We start from the raw sequence: 20,700 nt of genomic DNA on the forward strand, positions 1-20,700 counted from the left end.
CAGCTAAGCAGGGGCCTCAACATGGAACTCACCCCTGCTGTTGTAGCTTTCCCAATAGCCAAAGGGGGAGAATGCGTGCAGAGTCTGTCCCTGGAGTCTCCGTGGCACACTGGTAGCCGGAGGTGAAGAGGTGTGCAGTCTGTAGCTGCAGTCCCAGCAGACCGTCCTCTCTCCTTTCCTCCTGGCACACTGGTAGCCGCCGGGTGGGGAGATGTGCAGAGCCTGCTGCCAAGGTCCAGCAGCAGCTATCCCTCTCCTGCCCTCCTGGTAACAGCAGGAAGAGTATCTGTTTTCCTTGTGCCTGCTTCCCACAGCCCAGTCCAGTCTGGTCCTCTGCAGGTTATGGTGACAGGTCAGACACAGACCAGGGATGGTGTTCCCTTTTCCCCAACCAGCACACCCATCCAGCCCCCTCCACAGTGCCCATATTTTCCATTTAGGGGTGTTTTCATCCCCAAAACCCCCTCCCATGATTCCACTGGTCTCTCTCTATTTTGCTTCCCAGTCCTAGAATGGCAGTGTGGGTGGGGATGTAGGTGATTCCCAGGAGCGATTAGCTAATTAACATTTCAATGTCAGTACTTAGCTCAAACCCAGTGTCCCAGCAAGACTGTTTTGTTCATTACACCTTTTATTCCCTTGATTATTAAATTGTGATACTCATTCATGTTATAAATTGTGACACGGCAATTTGAAGTGTCTTAATCCAATAAAGCAATTTTATTGAAAATAGCAAGCGAGTAAGGCAGGCAAAGCACAGCGCTGGGCGGCCGGGGAGTCTCCTGCTCCACCAACGGCGTGCAAAAATGTTCTGTCCCAACCTTCCTTTTATCCCCCCCCTTCTCCTTGCAGGCGTGACTCTCCAGATGTAGTCTGAGTCTGGTCGTTGTGATAGCTTCTAAGTCTCTTCTTTTGAGATGCAGCAAGCAGACCAGATACACATACCCAGGACTCTAATCTCAACCTCCTTATCACCTTGTAAGCAAATAAGCATTTCAAAGACACACCAGTACATTCTTATGCAAACCAAGGTAATCGAGCATATCACAGTGAACAAATGATCTTCCACTTATCTCAATTCCCCCATTTTCTTGTTCATCTTTATTTTGTTCACTGAATCTTTGTAACTCTTGGTGACTTAGTATTAGGGTCTCATCTACATCGTGTATTGGTTCATATTTTGCCCTAATGAGCATTAAATGTGCTGCCTCTAAGCGTCCCTTCACTATTTTTATTGCCTTATTGAAGATGCATGGCCCAAAGGTCAGTCCCAATATTATCAGTATCAGAGGTCCTGCAAGGGTGGATAACAAGGTAGTTAACCAAGGAGATTGAGTGAACCATGATTCATACTAACTTTGCTGTGCCTCTCTTTCCCTCTTTCTCTGCTCTAATCTTCTCCTTAATTCTGCCATGGTGTCTGTAACAACTCCAGTATGCACAGCATTCCTCCTTCAGGGCTACACACAATCCCCCTTGTTGTAATAATAGCAAGTCTAAACCCCTTCTGTTCTGCAACACCACCTCAGATAGGGACCTTAATGATTTTACCAATCCATCGATGGCCTGCTCAATTTTACTCAGATCTTCATCTACTGAAATTCTTAATGCTTTAAATTCCTTTTGTTGATTTACTAGGGATGCCACCCCAGTTCCAGCTCCTATTCCCCCGATGGTAAGGAGAGTTGCAATAGTTAAGGCAGTGAGGGGTTCCCTTTTCATTAGATGGTGTTCTGGCACAGTTTGTTGTTCATATATGTAGTCACTTGTATGGTAGGTAATTCTGGGCATAATCGTTACCTGGATGCAGTAGTTTTGGCTTGGATTAAACAGTTTCAGTGAGATGCACGGTGTGACACCCAGAGTGTTACATACCCACTTAGTGTTAGCTGCTGGCAATAGCCAGTCAGCCGGTTTCTTTCCACCTGTTTCTATTACTCCACAAAGGTATTCTCTTTGTGTTGGGATTTTTCCTATGCATCTCCCTTTCCCTGTTACCTGAGCCAAGGTAAGCCCCGGTGTTGTCTCTTTACCCTTTTTCCACAAACACTGATTCGGATTAGTTCCATTCACTCTTCTGGGCTTTGCAGTGACCCCTATGGCTTCATAAAATGGGGGTCTTAAATTATAGCACAGCCAACAGTCTTCCGTCAGTTTTGGGTTGGTTCTATTTAGGACACCATAACTTGCTTTCATAACCTTCCAGAGTATATTACCCTCCTGGGTTTTTTTCTGTTCGTCTCCTGAAGTGTTTTCATTCTGAATTTTATTCTGGGTCTGATCCCTTTCTTTTGTTTGGTTGGCTAAAACAACCTCCTTTTCTAATAACACTGGGTTTGGCCCTACAGGTTCAGGATCAGGGGGCACAATTTCCTTCTTTATAAATATTAAGCTACCAAAATTGCCAAAATCAGCCGAATATAAACGAACGCCCCAAGTTTTTCCAATTAACCATATACTATCCTCTGGCCTTAATGCAGTAATTTGTATATTCCTGCAAATATTTTCTGGGGGTTTATGACCTGTCCAGTAGCCGGGAGGAATACAACCATCTGGCTTCCAGACCACCTTAATGTATGGATCAGGAGTGGGGGGGGGCCCATGTACCAGCTATTGTTTCACAACCCCAATATGCACAGTAATATTGTCCAGGACTATTGCAATACCCTTTACCAGGATTCGAAGCAGGACACATATAAAACGATGAAACCCAATGGGAACCCCAACGAGTACCTAAGGATGCTACAGGTAACTGGAAAGTGGGAGCTCCAGCTGTAGTATTGCTCCTTATAACTCGTGAATCCTCCCATCTTCCTAAAGTCCACTTGAAAGGTTCATGAGTTGTTATTTCCGCAGGATTACAAGATATACAAAGGAAAATCACAAGCAGTAAGCAAATGGCATGTGGGGTCTGGTTTCTCACACTGCAACAATTATACCCTTGTGACTTCTTTCCCTCTATTAGCTGGTTATCACCAAAATACCCTTGAGCCCAAAAACTATTTCTGCCTTTGTTACTCCCAGTCCCGGGGTAGTTCCGCAAATATTGCTTGCGTATTCCATCCTGAGGGCTCCTTCCTCCACAGCTGTTTACTCCTCTGCCTCGCCCGTCGACTCGGGTGCTTCGAGCCACAGGGTGTACCATCTTCTCGGCAGCAAGAGTATTCTTCAGGAGGGGATTTATGCCCTCTAGTGCCTTGCCGCATGCAATAAGAACGCCAATTCTGATCTTTTACCTCTGGTGCGGTACAACTGACCCCTTTTAGGTCTTTCCTACAAAGGCCTTCTATGATCTCTGCCACAAATGGGCTCGGCTCGTTTGTATGGTAGCAGTAATAGTCTGGGTGAATGCCCTTTGAGAAAATTTCCCACCACTCTTTAGATTCCAATCGGATTTCCCCTCTAGTCACTTTACAGGTCAGTACCCAAGCTGAAATCTCTCTTTGTACGTTCCAACAGGAATTGCAAGTTCCTCGTGGAGGATACCCTCTGTTGCAATGTGACCACCACCGTTCCCCACACACCTTACAGATATAGCATACAAAAGAATAGCAATTACAATTTTGATTTTTACACTTTACTCTAACACTTGAATTACTACTTAGTCCACTATCTAAGTAATATAAATCTGATGTGTATTCAGTCTGATAAGAGTCCATTAGTTTCTCTGTAACTTCAATTTCAGGTTCCCGGGAGGACTGGTTACTTGCCACACAGTGTTGTTAACTGGTCCTTTTACTCGACTGGTATGTGTCCATTCTCTTTCTGCAGTCCGAATTGCAGTTTCTGTAGTGAGTAACACAAGATAAGGACCTTCCCATTGTGGGGTTAGTGTAGATTCTTTCCAGGATTTTATTAACACATAGTCTCCTGGGTGCATTTTATGTATTTTTAAATCTAAAGGGGTCTTTGCGTAATGATTCCTTTTTCCCAAAGTTCATTGCGGTGTTTCATTAAGGCAATAATATATGAGGTTATTTTATAGTCCTTCAACTGGGGTGGTCTCAGGGTTCCTCCAAATCATATGGCATGTGGGGTCCCCTATCAGAATCTATTGTTTTTACTATCCCATATCTAGGGATTATTTCTTCTAATAATATTCTGACCACTGTCTGAGCAGTAGTCCGAGTAGTGGGGTAAGCCTCTACAAAATGGGTGAGATGATCTACTATTACTAACAAATATTTATATCTACCCACTTTAGGCAATTCAGTGAAGTCTATTTGTATTTTGGCAAAAGGCCTGTGAGCTAATTCCCTTCCTCCCATGGGCCTTTCCCTAAGATGTTTTCTGTTTACTTTTTGACAGATCAGACAATCTCCCACTACTCTTTTAGCCAAATCATAGATTCCAATACTCATATATTTAGTGGCAAATTGATCTACTAATGCCTGAGTTCCCCAATGAGTCTGGTCATGCAATCTTTGCAAAATTTCTGAGGCCTTGCTTTTAGGTAAAACAGTTCTCCCATCTGGGAGCTTCCATTGCCCTTCAGACCCCTCCTCAATTCCCATCTTTTGTAATTTTTCCTTTTCTTGAGTGGTAAAACTATATATTTGCCATTTTTCTTTGGGGGAGTCCACAGATACAGTGTCGCTCTGCCCCATGTCCCCCCGAGTTCGTAGGGCTGCTTTCTTGGCTTCTTGGTCAGCTAAATTATTTCCCCTGTTTCTAAAGTCCAATCCTCTCTGGTGTCCCCTTAAGTGGACCACAGCAATTTGGCCGGGCCCCTTAAGGCATTTAAAACTTGGACAATTAGCTCTTGATGAATTAGATCTTTTCCCTGTGAGTTTATAAGTCCCCTTTCTTCCCAAATTTTCCAAATGTGTGCACTATCCCATATGCATATTTAGAGTCTGTGCATATTGTTCCAATTTTTCCTTTTAATAACCTTAAAGCCCTGAGTACTGCATATAATTCACAAGCTTGTGCAGACCAGGAGTTACTTAGTGGTCCGGATTCAATTACCTTTAAATCTTTTTATGGATTTGCAACTACTGGAAACCGGGCCAAAGTCCTCTTATTTATTTCTCTTAAATCGTGCACCAATCTGTAGGACCCATCTGACTTCTTTACAGGCAGGATGGGAGTATTGAAGGGAGACATACAGGGCTCTAAAAAGCCCTTTTTCCAATAACCTATCTATTTCAGGTTTTAGTCTTAATTTTTCCTCCCTAGGGATAGGGTATTGTTTTATTCTTACGGGTTTGCCAGGATCACTTATTTCCACTGAGAAAGGCTTAATCTGCAATTTCCCCACCGTTTCTGGGGTATACCACACCTCAGGATTAATTTTCTTTTCATCCTCCACCCTTAAAGGGCAGAGCTTTATCTGTAATTCTTTATTTACAACTTCTAAATTAATACCCAATTCTATTATCAGATCTCTCCCTAATAAATTGTAATCTGCTTCAGGTACCAGTAGTAAAGAACCTATACCACATTTGGAATCAGTTTCTACCATCACATCCTTGATAACAGATACCTCAAAGGGCTCTCCTTTTGCCCCAATTACATGTACAGTGTCAGATGACTTTTTACATCCAAGCGGCAAGGCTTGCACTGTGGATCTTTCAGCCCTGGTATCCACTAAAAATTCCATCTCTTGTTGTTGGGGTCCCACTTTAAGCTTTACCAAGGGCTCCTTATGATGTTTCTTTACATACGTAAATAACCCACCTATTTTAAAATATCATAGCTTAAATAACAGTGTGTACACAATGATTTCAAATTACTTCCACAGAAATGCAAGGGGGAAGAATAGTTTTTGTAGTAGACATTTCATAAAATGACTGCACACCAAGCTGAATTTGTATAAGCTGAGGCCGGAATTCACTCTTCTGAGTTTAGATTGTCCTGGCATTATTCCAGCTTAGGGGGAGAGGATGGAGTCCACAACATCATTGATGTGGCTGCTGTCATTTTTAAATGCACGAGGTTTCACAGCATACAGCAGGAAAGCAGAGACCGCATTTGAAGATCATACAAAGGATCAACCAGTTCCTGATTAAGAACACTTTTTTTTTTTTGGTGTCTTCCCTTAAATGCAGAAAATAAGTATCAAACGAATGAACAGCCTTACTAAGAAGTTGTTACAAGCTCATTAACTGTGTTTACATCCAAAATGCATTGAAAGGAAAGGGCTTTTTGCCTTTCAGAAGCAAATGAGCTGAATTACTCAGGTCATGTTTTGCACTCCGGCTGTTTTTACCAGTGCAGGCACCAAGGCTTCAACACATGCAGTTCTGACAATGTCTGCAATTACTTGTGAAAACTATTCTTGCACACATTGTTTCCCTGAATCTCAGACCTACTTAAAATAGACATAATGCTCTGGCTGATAGCAATTTCAGTATTTTGAAAGTAATAAGGAAGAACTGCTTAGAAGAAGTTATTTGTGCTGTAACTAACAGTTGTTTACAATGTCTCTAGGCACAAAACCCCATCATCTGTCATTAGCAGACAGTGATTTCCAGTGATGATATCAAAGTACTGGTTATTGAAAGGGAGCTCTTTCTATAGTACACTTCCCTGGACCATGCTCCCTGCTAGGGAGACTTACCTCAATACTTACTTCACTGTGTACCTAAGAAAACAAGTTAAGCAGAGCTCAGAATGAATTGACTAATCTAAGAACTTCAAAAAGCGGCTTCCCAACCTCAATTTCTGTTCCCCCAGACAGTAGCAACAGCAGTGTGGGAAGTGTCCTGAAAGGGTGGAGGTAGGACCATGTTTGAACAGTAAGTTATGTGACGACTGTACAATTAAATGACAATAACAATACATTAATACTTTAGCATTTAAGAATTGAAGCTGCAGAAGCAAAAGGCTTCTTAAGGAGGGCAAGATAATGTGGTCCATTATAAAAAGCAAGTAAAAGCACTGCCAGCATCTCACCCCATACAGGCTCCACAGCATGTCCCAAAATCTTGAAAAGGCTGGGCAGCTACACTGCAGTGTGGGTGGAAGCAGAAATTTTGGCACTGGACAGTAATGCAAGAGTGCAGCTGTCCAAACAAGGGTGGTTTACACCATAAGCTCCATCAGGTTGACATTTCCAACCCCACTACCACCTCTGGGGCTGGCAGTGAAGGGACCTTGCTGCTTCTCTGCTGGCCTGGGGCCTCACACCCCTAATCTTCCTTAAAGGCCTTCTCATCCACTATCCGTTGTCTGCATCCCCTCTTCATATGTCCCTTCTTTCCACAGTAGAAGCAGACAATTTCACGACCTCTTCCTTTTCCTTCCCTAGAAATATAACTCTTCTCCCGATTCTCCCTTTGTTCTACATTCCTTGCATGGGAATTAGGGTTAGGCCCTTCCTGCACACTTCCATACAATAATGTATCATTTTAACTTTGTCTTTCCCTTTTCTAGATGGGAAAGCATCCCAATTAATTATCATCAAACCCAAGGGGCTTGGGAATCTGGGGAAGCTTAGCATGGGTCCCCTCTCCCATGGGACCAGAGGGCTTGCTTTTCCTCTGTCCCATCTTCCGGAGTGCACTCAGTTTCTCACACACGTGCTCCCCTGGTTCGTGGCCCAGCCCCTCGCGGGGAATGGAAAACGCACTAATACAGAGTCCGCACTCACTTGGTCTCCACGAGACCTCTCACACACAGCACTCCGGGAAAACCACCCCAAACCGAGCGGGAAACCGGCCTATACTCACGCGTCCTGCGTCTTCGCTGGTTCTTCGTGCACAAAGATTACAGGGGTAACCGGTTCTCCTTTGCCCGTTACTCAATTTAGGTTCGTCGGTGGAGAGTGATCAGAAAGCCTGGGGCAGCCGGGCCGCCATAAGGGCGGGGCGCCTCCCGATCGTCCCGTAGCGACTGATCTACTTCTCCATCCGAGTCACGGCACCAAATTGTTATAAATTGTGACACGGCAATTTGAAGTGTCTTAATCCAATAAAGCAATTTTATTGAAAATAGCAAGCGAGTAAGGCAGGCAAAGCACAGCGCTGGGCGGCCGGGGAGTCTCCTGCTCCACCAACGGCGCGCAAAAATGTTCTGTCCCAACCTTCCTTTTATCCCCCCCCTTCTCCTTGCAGGCGTGACTCTCCAGATGTAGTCTGAGTCTGGTCGTTGTGATAGCTTCTAAGTCTCTTCTTTTGAGATGCAGCAAGCAGACCAGATACACATACCCAGGACTCTAATCTCAACCTCCTTATCACCTTGTAAGCAAATAAGCATTTCAAAGACACACCAGTACATTCTTATGCAAACCAAGGTAAGCGAGCATATCACAGTGAACAAATGATCTTCCACTTATCTCAATTCATATGTTTTCTCTCTTACCATTTTGACCCCACTCAGGAGGTGCAGTTGGCATTTTCTCTTCTCTGGGAGGCCCTCGTTGATTTTCGTTATTCTAGGCTTTTATGCCTGTAATTCTGATAATTTCCCTTTCTTCTTGAGAAAATAGTATCTTTATTATAGACTGCATTTCTTCTTAACTATAGATGTTTGGACTTAGAAATTGGTCTTGTTCAGCAGTGCCTATGGAATCTTTCAAAATCCTCTTGATTTCTTATTTAAAATTCCTGACCTCAGAAGAAATCAAGGGAGCATTCACAAACCTAATTCCACCCCCTCTCATCGGGACCTTTCTTAGTGGAAATAGACCAATTTCTTTAGCCCAGTCTTTTTCTATAGTGTTATAAATGAAAATTTATTCAGCCAAATTAAAAAATAAAAATAGTTTTATTTGTGGTCAAATTCTATCTAGCCAGCCATGAAAAAAAAACAGTGCCGAGCCCGGGGATCGACCCTGGGTGTGCAACAAGGAGTCAGCCTCAGGAGAGGTTTTTCCCCTATGCCCACACGCCTCCATCCTGGCACAAGCGGTTTTTATAGGGAAAATTCCACCTGAGGCCAAGATTTTCTGCAATCAGTCTTTTCTTCTATTTAGAGTCCATATGTTAATAAGATTTTCTCTTGGAGATGAGGGAGAATAATTCAGTGTCCTGAGTTGTTGAATCCCGTGATGAAATTTACGGGAACGCTGCATTCACATGTATCTGTCTGAGGATTTCCATGATACCCATCTCGGGTCATTCACGCGATGATCAGCACCTGGGGTCCCCCGCAGCTCTTCAGACATGGCCCATCTCCTGGCGAGCTGTACCTTCTTACTTGTAAATCAGTTTCCAATATACACCTTGAGGTGTGTATATTCAGAGAGGAGAAGGGGGGGTGGGGGGGGGAAGAGGCTAGTACAGACGAGTATAATCTAACAAGTATTTAACATTATATATTCCATACAAGGAATGGCGCAAATTATGTTTATTACCCATAACATATAGCCTTTCTCACGTGCTGTGAGGAAGAGTCTGGAGAATGTTGCCTCCTAACTGAACTTCCTGTGTTCCTATAAGGGGAACAGATAGAAAGACTTTCTCGGAGCTGAGGCTGCGGTTCCCGGGGAGCGGAGCTCCGGGCAGGAAGGGGGTGAGGGCAGGGCCGAGCGCCCAGTCCTGGTCCTCCGAAGGCGGAGCCCGGGCAGGGTGTGCTGCCGGAGCCGCTGCAGGAGGGGCAGTGCCGGGGGCACCAGCCGGGAGCGGGATCGGCCCGCCCGCGGTTAGGGGCGGCTGGGCCGGTGCTCCCGGCAGAGGCAAAGCAGCAGCGGTGGTGCCCAGCGCAGCCGGGACGGGCAGAGTCGCCGGGGCTGGGGCAGAGAAATCAGCCACGGGAGGAGCCCCGGGATGGGCCGGGCGGGAGCGCCGGGAGCCCGGCGGGCGGAGCAGCCGGGCGGGCCGGGGCCGGGGCCGGCCGGGCAGCCGCGAGCAGCGGGACGGGGCCGGGCACAGAGGCTGCGGGCGGCAGGACGGGACCGGGATAGGTGGGGCCGAAGCGAGCGGCTTGCTGTGACCCGGGACAAGCACCGGGACTGGGGCAGGCGGGACCGAAGCGGGCAGTGAGCCGGGGCCCGGGACAAGCGGCTCGGCCGCGAGTGGTGCGGCGCGAAGAGGAATGGAGAGGGCAACACCTGTGAAGGATCCCACTCCTTTTCTTTTCTTCTTTTTCCCTCTTGTTCCCCTCCCTTCTCTTTACCTTTGTCTTCTTTTTTACTCATTTCCTGTCCCATTTTCCAAAATCTTATCTTTTCATTCTATTCCTTTGTTTCCCACATTCTCTAACAACTTGAATACCACCTTCTTTCAACTACACAAAAAGTCCTTTTTCTCACAATATCATTTAACACAATATAATTCAACACAATCCACCTCCCTCCAAGGAAATAAAGTAAAGCTTAAAATAAACAATCTACATTACATATACTTCTATTCATCTACATTTACTCTCCTTTATCTCTCACTCACTCACACACATTGACACCCTCAAGCCTGTTCATTCATAATTATTGACTTCACAATTCTGTTATATATACTTTCATTTGCCCACGCTCACTCTTTTTTTCACTCGCTCTCACATACAAGGTACCTTTTACTTTCAAACAATCTATATTACATATCTACATATCTACATTTATTCTGAGTGCTCTTGGAATGTAACCCTCATCCATCAACCCAGGAGGTTTAATCCTGGATGTCTCTCCATTCTGCAGGATTTTAACACACCTCTTACACTTTTAGGTGTTACTGGCCAGTTCGAGTGTTCTTGGCTATCCCTCAATCCAACCGTAACCCCAGATTCTCTTGGATATCCTTCAGTCTGGCAACTCTGAGTGCTCTTAGGATGTTAATCCCTCAACGTAGCAAATTTATGCTCCTCCAAGGAAAACCCTCTCTTTTTACCCTTTTATTTTTCTCCAATTAATTATGCCAAAAAAACCTCTTTTTGCCTTTTAATTACCCAATTAATTATGTCAAGAAACCCCTCTTTTTATATTTTTATTTCCTATCCCCCCCACCAAGGTGTCCCACTCCTTCCCCGAGACCCAGTCTCAGGTTCCCCGGGGGGGTTTCTCTCACTCTTGTTTTCACTCACTTCGTCTCTTTACTGGCCGCTTTTCTTGTGAAAAATACGGAAAGGCAGCATGGGAGACTCCGCTCTCACTTGGCAAGTCTGGGATAACCAGCTCACCTCTCATTCACACGCATTCATCCCCCCTTATCCACCCCATCCCAACAAATACCTATTCTTTGTCCTTGGGTCTTTGTTCTTCATGTACACGTTAATCTTAGGGGCTAATTACTGCGGTTTTAGGGAATCCTTTCCCTTTTCTTTGTTTTATTGTCTCCTTTTGTCCCTGGATTAAAACCTGTGTCTGTCGGTCACACACCAGGGGAACAGAGCGAGGCTGCCCAAGCAGGGCAGGATGCGTCTCTTCACTCCGAGTCTCCTAAGGCACCGGCAGAGAGCTGTTAGTAACCATCCTCTGCTACCATAATTGTGAAAAATGCCAATCACTTGGTTTTTAAAATTTTAAAAATTTAATAATAATAAAATGGTTATAAAAATAGTAATACAATTAGAGTAATAAAGTTTAGAGTTAGGACAATTATAAGACAATAAAAAGCAAAGAATTACAGACGTCTGGATGCTCTCAGACACTCAGTAATGAAAAGCTTCTCTTGTGAACAAAGGAATACCCTTAAAAGCAATAGCCTGTTGCATATTCATATATCTCATACACAATGCATAAATTCCTTGCAAATTAAGAACTTTTCTGGTTTTTGTCAACTTCTCTTTAATCTCGTTGGTTCTAAAAAGATGGAGAGAAGGTCGAAGAATGTTTGTCTTTTCTGATAAGGAGGCAGTAACTCTTTATGGGCCCCGTCACTGACATCTCTGTGTGAAGAGTTTCTTCATTAGCTTATCTTCTTGCTTGAGCTTATAACAAATCTTATATTGTAGAGTTTTTATTTTAACATTATGTTGTAATTTAAAACTACATTTAACGCACTACTTAAAAGAATTAGTACAGCATAACTTTCTAACATTACACATATAATATTTATTGTAACATTTGTGAAAAGCCAATCATAAAATATGCATTTTTCACAACCCCAGAGCTCTTGCCCGGCTCCTGCCCTAATGAACACTTTTGCACTCAGGCATTGAGTTATTTTTCTTTGTGAAATTACCAAAATATTTGCAATTGATTTCCCACAGGCAAGACCTGTTTCCTGCAAGACCTGCCCAAGAGCACATTCTGTCTGGAGATTAATTTCAAGTATACCGTGGGTAAACTAGATTAATTTTTTTCTTCAGGTCCTTAGTCCTAAAGTATAGATTTTTTTTTAAATAAAACTAAGATGCAGTCTAATAATTCTTGCATGTAATTTAATCCCCTTCAGCTGTATTTGTAAAATTAACCATTTCATCTAACGCCTGTCAGTTTTACAATTAACAATGGGCACATTAGCTACACTTAATGCCTTGACTGTTTTCCTTAGCAAAACGTGAATTTATTATGAGCAACTTGTTTTCAAAGTCCTCCCATGAACCACGAAAACTTGTGTTCTGCATTTTCATATTGCAGCCTTCCGATGCAGGGGACAGTGTAATTTACATCTTTATTGAAATCATTGGTTACACTCTCTGGCCAGCCCTAGCACTGTATGAGGCTTCACTATTTCTCATTTGGCAGGCATGTGGGCTGGAGATGCTGCAGGATTGCGCCTGAGGAAGGTGTTAGGTGCTTTTCGATGCTTGTTTCCCCAGCGCCTGTGGCCCAGCAAACCCAGCCCTGGGCACAGTCCGGGGGTGCAGGGGCAGCTGCAGGCACCAGCAAGGATGAGCAGGCTCAGAATCATGGCAGCTCAATCCCAGAGCTGAGGCAGCAGCTGGGGAATAACACATCATTGTTTTATGGCACACAAACGGGCTTTGGGTTGGTGGAAGGTGGTCCTGCTTGTGGCAGGCGGTTGGAACTAGAGGATCTTTAAGGTCCCTTCCAGTGCAAACAGTTGTCTGAAATGCAGGGCCATTTGCAGGCACTTTGAATATGAAACTTCCCAAATTGTAAAGATAACAAAAGGTAAAATTGGAACAAATATGAAAGGATGAATAAAGCAAGCCTCATTAAGTGACTTCTGAAGTGTATTCTGCTTAAACATCAATTTGCCTTAAGGAAAATTTGCTCTCTGCTCTTCAGCAAGGAGCAGTGAAATGAAAAAGTCTCTTTCATTAGCACCAATCTACATATATATATATATATATATATATATATATATATATGTAAATATACATGTAGTTGCAAGTGTGTCAAGATTATTTTTCTTTGTAAAGTGAAGTCACTGTTTGGTTTCCATTATGAAAGGAAATGTGCATATCCTATGGGCTAAGCAAATACAGATGCTATTTTGCACAAAAATACAAACCTAAGTGACTATTTTAACCTGGGCCTACACTGGAGTAAGATTATCACAGGTGTTTCTACTGGACACAGACCTCATACCCTGCTATTAAAGCAGCCACAAAAATATGGGCAGAAATAAATCTGAACTCCAGAAATGTTACATCCCATTCTCCCATTTTAAAACACATTGTAAGGAAAACAGCTAAGTGAATGCTCTGTACCAATTAAACAATCTTCAGCCTAGGACACAACTCACTGCAGCCATCTGGTATGGAAGGGATTCATCCTGTGATGATTTTGACAAGTGTTGGAAATAAAAGCAGAAAAATAATAAATTAGCATTTATCAGTATGTGTAAGCAGAAGAAGCCTTCTGCATTAGTTACTGCTTCCACCAAAACCCCAAAAAAAAAAAAAAAAAACCCACAAAAAACAAACAAACAAACAAACGAAAAATCCAAACCCAAACAAACCAGCTTTGCTAAGGCTCAAGCTCTCACTGAGCAGTTGGATGACATCCAGCCCTTGAGTGTGTGTCTCCATCAGCAGGGCAGGGCTGTCCTGCCAGCTTGGAAAGCATAAGGATGCTGTAAGCACCAGGCAGGTACAGGTGTCACTGAGCTGGGGAGGTGGCCACACTCACCCCTCACAGTGGGCGCAGTCAGTCCCAAGGTCTGTTCATGCATCAGTGAATGGAAGAAGAAAATTAACTTTAAACCAGAAGCAAGGTTGTTTCCTACACTCAAATCTTTCAGGAGAAAACTGGAAACAAGGCAAAACTGAGGAAGAATGTGGTATTAGATAAAATATCTTAACATCATTCCTATTAGTTTAAATTTGCATGTGTTTATGTATATACACTTCTGCTTGCACTCACCACCCTCAGTGAACTTCAGTTTAATAAAATTGTAGTTGTTATAAATGCAAGCACTCATATTTCATACAGTGACACCTCTGAAGAGCTGGAGGGACTGAGCCAGGATGATAATGAAAATGCAAATCAAAGGAACTAAAATGCCCATGATAAAAAGCGAGAGCAGAGGAGGAAGTGCCAACCTCCTGTTTTGCCACTGAGGTTTCTGTGGTTAATTTATAGGGTATCAGGGAATGGAAGAAACAGGTTGAAAAGAGCTGACTTGAGAGCAAGCACTGAAAGGAAACAACGAAAAACCCCAAATCTTTGTGGAGGGTGAAGACTATTGAGGTGGATTTTCTTTTTCAGCCACTCATTTCTCATCCCTCATTTTAAATAATTTCTTCCCCACAATTTTCTTTCTTTACAGCTTCTGCATTCCTTTGTTTTGTGTCGTTAATTCTCATGCAAAGAAAATGGTTTTTTCCCCTTATTTCAAATTACTTTTGCCTGTAGCAGATGTCCTTTTACATTTCCTTTCTTCTAACAGGAGGTGTAATTTCTAGACTCTTCCCCTTTGTGTGGGTAAGGTGTGTACTTCAGACTTCTTTTGGCCCCTTGCCAGCCTTCAGTCCCTTTTTTTTCATCATGAACTGTTGATACTCTGCTCCTGTCCCTTGCTGTTACAGCCTCTCACCTTTATTCCCCTGCTGTGCAAGGGACCTTCAGAACAGGATTTAGGAATACATTTTATCTGTTCAAGGTCTACAAATACTGACTTTGATGTTGCAGATGTGGTGGATTAAGAGCATAGTTTAATTCACCAATATTTTGAACCAGTTCTTAATACTGACAAAATGAACCAATGTTAATTAACCACTAGCATTTACTGACATGTGCCCTCCCTTAATAATGATCAATTTAATCTGTGTATGTATATATATATATATATATATGTGTGTGTGTGTGTGTGTGTGTGTGTGTGTGTGTGTGTGTGTGTGTATCTCTGCAGAATTAATTAGCTTATGAAAATACACCTTTGGGCTGGTCTGTTCTTTCACTGAGCCAGCCAGCTCATGAGTTTGTGAATCTGAATTCATGCCTTTCCTCTATTCAGAGTAACTATATTTCCTTGCAAATTTTGATTTAAATTGTTGACTTACAACAGAAACTACTATATTATGCTTGAGCCAAATAACCTAAAATGTTTTTATAAGATAAGAATTGTGCAGTTTTTGACAATAAGGGGAGTGTTTGCACTTATGCAAGCAACTTTTGGGTGTGGGTTGGATTTTCATGTCAGCTGAAGGCTGGACCTGGTCCTTGAAGTTTAGAGAATCTCAAACTGATAGACACTAAATATCTATGTATTTGGGCATTACATACAGTTCTGAGGGATGGGCTTGAAAGGGGAAAACATGCATCAAAAATTAAGTGAAGTTATGGTAATTCAGGATGTGATAGTATTTTTCATCCTTGTAGAAGAACACACTCTTGAATAAAATGCATAGAAGTGTCTTTCATTTTTTATCTCTTTCTCCAAAATGTCCTTCTAAATTCAGGGTGGATTAATTCCAGATTCTGCAACTGTGGACAAAATTTGAATTTCTCCTGGGACTAAAGTGACCTTCAATATCTCTAGAGCAAGCTTTTTGGTTAACGAACAGAGGAGTTTCCCTCACTGTTTAACCCCAGTATAAGGGCATTGTCTGATATGCCTGAGCATGTCTGCTTTCTCAGAGATAATTGCACAGCTGGAAAGCTGAAGTCAGTACTTTGGAAGTGCCATTCCTTCACGCTGTCTCAATATTTAGGTATGAAATGTCTGTGGTTGCCTTTTGGATCAATGTGTCTGCTGTTGTCCTGCTGCTTTCACCAACATTTTGGCTTTGTGAATGGACAGCTAATTGGCAGCCCAGGAAAAAATGTGAGCTTTACTCCTATGGCTTTTATTTTGCTTTCAAGAGGTTGAAAACATTTAGACTGATCAGTTCTGTTGATGGTTTCTTTTTGATCTGTTGTTCTTGAAATCCTGTCTGTCCTCTCCATCATGTTAAAAGAGCAAAAGTAACAACTAAAATAAATATTTTCCTGCCTTCTCTTTCAGATAAAATTGAAGATGAATTAGAAATGACGACAGTGTGCCATAGACCCGAGGGACTGGAACAGCTTGAAGCACAAACCAATTTCACTAAAAGAGAACTTCAAGTTCTTTACAGAGGATTTAAAAATGTAAGAACGGTATCGCAATGAACAGTCTAATATCTATGTCCTCATCAGCCTCAACTGCTCAGCTCGATTTTGTATTATTCCCCTGCAAAGCATTACTAGTTTTGTATAAGATCTCCCATACCACAGCAAAATGAGCACAATCTGCCTCTCCATCCAATATTTATGACACTGCAATCTGCCTAAAACTGGGTTTGGATGAATATTCAGCACATAATGGTCTCGTTAAATTTGTTCCTCAAATGTCAGTAAGCACAATTCCATTTCCTCAGCTGTGCCAATACTTGAAGATAACCTGAAAATATTTTTATGCCTACTTATTTAAGCCTTGCTGTCATCTCCTCATGTTCAAATATAAGTGGTACTGTTCACTTGTAATTAGGTGCCCAGGATGGAGATTTCATCCCTTCTCTAGCTGCAGAAATCTTGCTCTTGTAGTAGAGCACTTTAGGACTTCAGGGTCCTGTATAAGTAGGGAATAAGGCTGGAGTGGCAGGAGCCAAAGCGAAATCAAAACTTGAATGTGTGTTAAGACTGAGGAGACCAGAGAGAGGCTGCAGATTTCTGGGCAAGCAGGCAGCAGTGCCAGCTGGCATGACTGAGTGTGAAGAGCAGCTCTGTGCCCAGACTTGTGAGCCACCATTCCAGCAAGGCTCCCTGGGAGCCCAGAGTCTGCAGCTCCTCAGCCTCAGCCTGGCTCTGTTTCTGCCTCTCAGGGGCTCCTCACAATCAGGAGAAATTGATGGGAAATGTTGAGGCTTCATGGAGCAGATGCTTTATGGACCTTGAAGAATGAGTACTCATTACATGTTTGCCTGAGGGTCAGGATTTAGTCACCCAGGTGGTTTGTGCCAGCTGATGTTTTAATGGTGATTAACAGGTCAGAATCAAACTGGCTCAATAAACACAGGATGTTTTTTATATTCTCTTGCAGGACAGCTCCAGCATTTAGAAACCATTACAGCAGAATGCTGACATTTCTCAGTCAAGTTTATTGTGTAAAAACTTGTCAAAAGAAAGCTGAGCTACCTTAAATACAGGCAGTTCTGAAGAACCTGTGGGTCTTTGAGAAAAGCCCTTCTTTTTGAAAGGTTTTTGAAATTTGATCAGATTACATTTCCAGTGTATATTTGACTTTTCCAAGGAGTCTGGTGGTTTCACCCTTTAATTCACTGCTCACCTAAGTGAGCCAAAGCACAGCTCAGCTTTCTGTATTTTTGGTGGTGTGTGTGGCATATTTCTGCAGCCTTTGATGCACACAGGAGGTCATTTCATGTGTAAAGTTGCCTAACTGAACATTGATATCTCTTTATGCTTTTGCCAGCCAGCAGACAATCACAAAAAGAGACAAAACTTGGCAGGTTAACACCCTGATATGACATGACTGCCTACAGAGTGAGATTAAACCCAGTTTTGCTAAGATCTCTACAGTGCCTTCTGTATCACTGTCAGGTGGGAATCCTATGTGGGAGAGCTCTGCTTTGTGCTGGGGGCATTTGCAGCTACAGAGGCAAACCAGTGAGGCAGACCTGGAGCACTCAGCACACAGGACCCTCTGCCTTTCCCAATTCTGCTCCACTTTGCACTACAGAGTCATTACTTCCCAGGGCAATAGTGGCAGACAAGGGCATTTAACTTGTGACCTAAACCTAGGACATCACTGAAAGTCTTGATATTAATTGGCAGTGATGGCAATTAATTGGCAGTGATGGATATTAAGACATATCTAGATATAAACCAAGACTGTTTTTATCCAGCTGATCTACACATAATATATGCAAAGTTTCATGTATAAGGTTTAAATGAACATGAAAGTGCAACTTTAACACTGGTAGCTTGAAAATCCTGGTTCCAATAGGATGGGTAATTATGTACAGGAGGTAAACTGGCTCATCTGTTACCGTATTTGCTATTGTACCAAACAGTCTGTTCCTTGGGATGATGTTACAGTGACATCTGGAAATTCAAAATCCCTGTGGGAATACAATAATTTTCCTCCCTGGCTCGTACTTACTGTTTATTCTCAGTGATTATTGCACAGGTCCTGTTTAATCACAAGGCAACACCTGGATAATCACAGAGCCATTTGCAGGAGCTGGTGTAGGGGACAGAGGCATGAAGGTCCTAGCTGCAGAGGATTTGGTGTGCAGGAGCAGGGATGGTGTTCCACCAAAGGCAGCTCAGCACAACCTGGGCTGGCCTCTGGACTGGTCCTTGTCTGACCAGGGTTCTAATTCTCAGTACCTTTAAAGCTGTTCTTTCTTTGTCTCTGAATTCTGTTCCCGCCCCCCACCCCCCAGATAATCCCAGTCTTTACCCAGGGTGTCACTAATCTGGCCTGGTGTTTTTGGCCCAGAGTGATAGAGGTTGCCACTAAATTCATTTCCAGAGAAGCCAAGCGTGCTAACCAGGCCTGTATTATTGCTGCGTGGCCAAATGTCCCCTCTCTTTGCCTTCAGCTTGCCTTTCCAGTTGTGAGAGTGTGCCACCCTCCAGCATCTCTTGGTTCCAGGACCAACAGTTCACATTTATTTAGCAGTTGCCTGTGCCCACTTTATGTGAATGGTCTCCTTTGCACCTCTCTGTTAGCTCTGGTAAGACTGGAGCCCGGCTAACATGAGGTGTTTGGTCCCATCTCTTTGGTTGGGATTCTAAACAAGTAAAGTGACAGGCAAACCCATCAGAGCTTCTGGTGGGTCTTGCTTTGGTACAACTTAACAAAAGAAAATGTGATACTTTCTGTCTACAAAACCACCAGAATTGTTTGAGCTAAACAGCATTATTGGCACAGGAACAGAATGGCCATGGATAGGCATAGGCTGAATTAGAAGAAGATTTCTGCCCCCACAGAGGTTTGGTGGCCAGTTATGGAATTACAGGGAGGAGAGCAAGGAAATATTTTTATTATTAAAATTGATAAATTGATGTCTAATTAAGTGACCAACAATACGGAGATTTGAGCTCAGTAATTCAGGATCTTCCATCTTAGGCCATGTTTCATGGCTTGCATTCTTTGGAATCGAGTACATGGATTTAAAATAACTGGTGGTTTTGTAGGTTTTTTTTGCTCAGTTTGGGAAGGTTTGTGCTGTTAGGGGAAATGCTTGTTAGCTACAAGAGATAATTTCTTAATATTGAATCAGAAAAGACAACCCAAATGACTGAAGGGTTGCTGAAGACATCCTTACCTTGCTTTAGTATGAGTACTTTAGCAAATCTGTAACAAAGGGTAGTATGATATGTAATTTTAACAAAGCAGGATTATGGAGGTTAAAGTGAGCAGTACAAGCAAGGGAGAAATATTCTGATACTTTAATAATCCCCAAAACATCTCCAAAGTGGGAGAACATAGAGCAACAAACTACATGGAATGTGTGAGTGCTTAGAGATGCAAATCTGGATTGTGCGTTTGTCTGTGGTTGGCTAATTTGCTACCTCTAATTTACAAACTGTGACCCCTGGGTACTCATCCTCATATTCTGGCCAGCTGAACTGAGGAGGGTCTGAAAGGCAGGGCATGCTCAGCTCCCCTGTGGTCCCTGCATCTCTGCTTTGCACATCTCTGGAAGCAGTCAGTGAAGTTTATTTCTGATTCCAGCAGAGGAAAAATGCAACTGCTGTTTTATTTTCCTTTTGGTTTTGTGGGTGTGTGTGTTTGGTTTTCATGTGGATTCAGCTCCTTTGTGGCATAGTGATTTAAAAGAAGTGGGCAAGTTCAGATGCACAGCTTGTGCTGCCAGAGCTTGATAGTCAGCCCTGGGAAAACGAGGGTTTTTTTCCTGTGCTTGATGACAACACACACAAAAAAATGTTCACTGTTTGGCATTTAAAAATAATTATTAGGTTAAGGAAATGAGAAGTGTAAACCTAAAACCCTGCTATCAAAGGAAAGCCTTATGAATACTACAGTGAAAGACTGTGTTCTTACTGACAAGGATTTTTTTCTTGAATGAGTGAACCTTTATTAACTTCAGTGGAATTTAAATTGACACTAAGCTCACCTGCTCTGTTTCACAACAGAGATTTCTTTTGAGTCAGCAGAATTAAGTAGTACTATAGCACTAATGAGGCCTCTGGAGCATTATTTGGCTCTTATAAAACAAAAATTGTGATCAATTAACTGCAAATAAATTGGTAGTAGCATATGTGTCTGAAAGCAATCCAGTTATAGAGAGCTAAATGGGCTGATCAATGTCAGCACTGCCTCTCCCCAGAACTCCTAGAACTATGATGCAAACTTTTATTTGGCTTCCAGATGGAGCATCAGAAGCAATAAGGATCACGTGGAAATTCAGAAAATTAAGCAAGCCCAATGGTCCAACTGCCAGGGTAGCCCTTGCCCTTGT

General features: G+C 42.8%; 1 protein-coding gene across 14 annotated transcripts in view; it reads left to right on the top strand.

Moving 5' to 3' along the window:
• Positions 1-20,700, top strand: part of KCNIP1 (potassium voltage-gated channel interacting protein 1) — a 283,696-nt gene that overhangs the window by 249,588 nt on the left and 13,408 nt on the right. For 13 of the 14 annotated variants that reach the window (XM_085591070.1, XM_085591077.1, XM_085591073.1 and 10 more), the window contains one exon: positions 16,233-16,357. In XM_085591070.1, the coding sequence (XP_085447196.1) occupies positions 16,233-16,357 (125 nt within the window). Of the gene's footprint in view, positions 1-15,168; positions 15,940-16,232; positions 16,358-20,700 lie in introns of those variants that run through there. The other variant, XM_085591068.1, reaches the window with a different exon arrangement.

Source organism: Lonchura striata, chromosome 13 (assembly GCF_050655825.1).
Source record: "Lonchura striata isolate lonStrDom1 chromosome 13, ASM5065582v1, whole genome shotgun sequence".
Classification (NCBI taxonomy): Eukaryota; Metazoa; Chordata; class Aves; order Passeriformes; family Estrildidae; genus Lonchura; species Lonchura striata.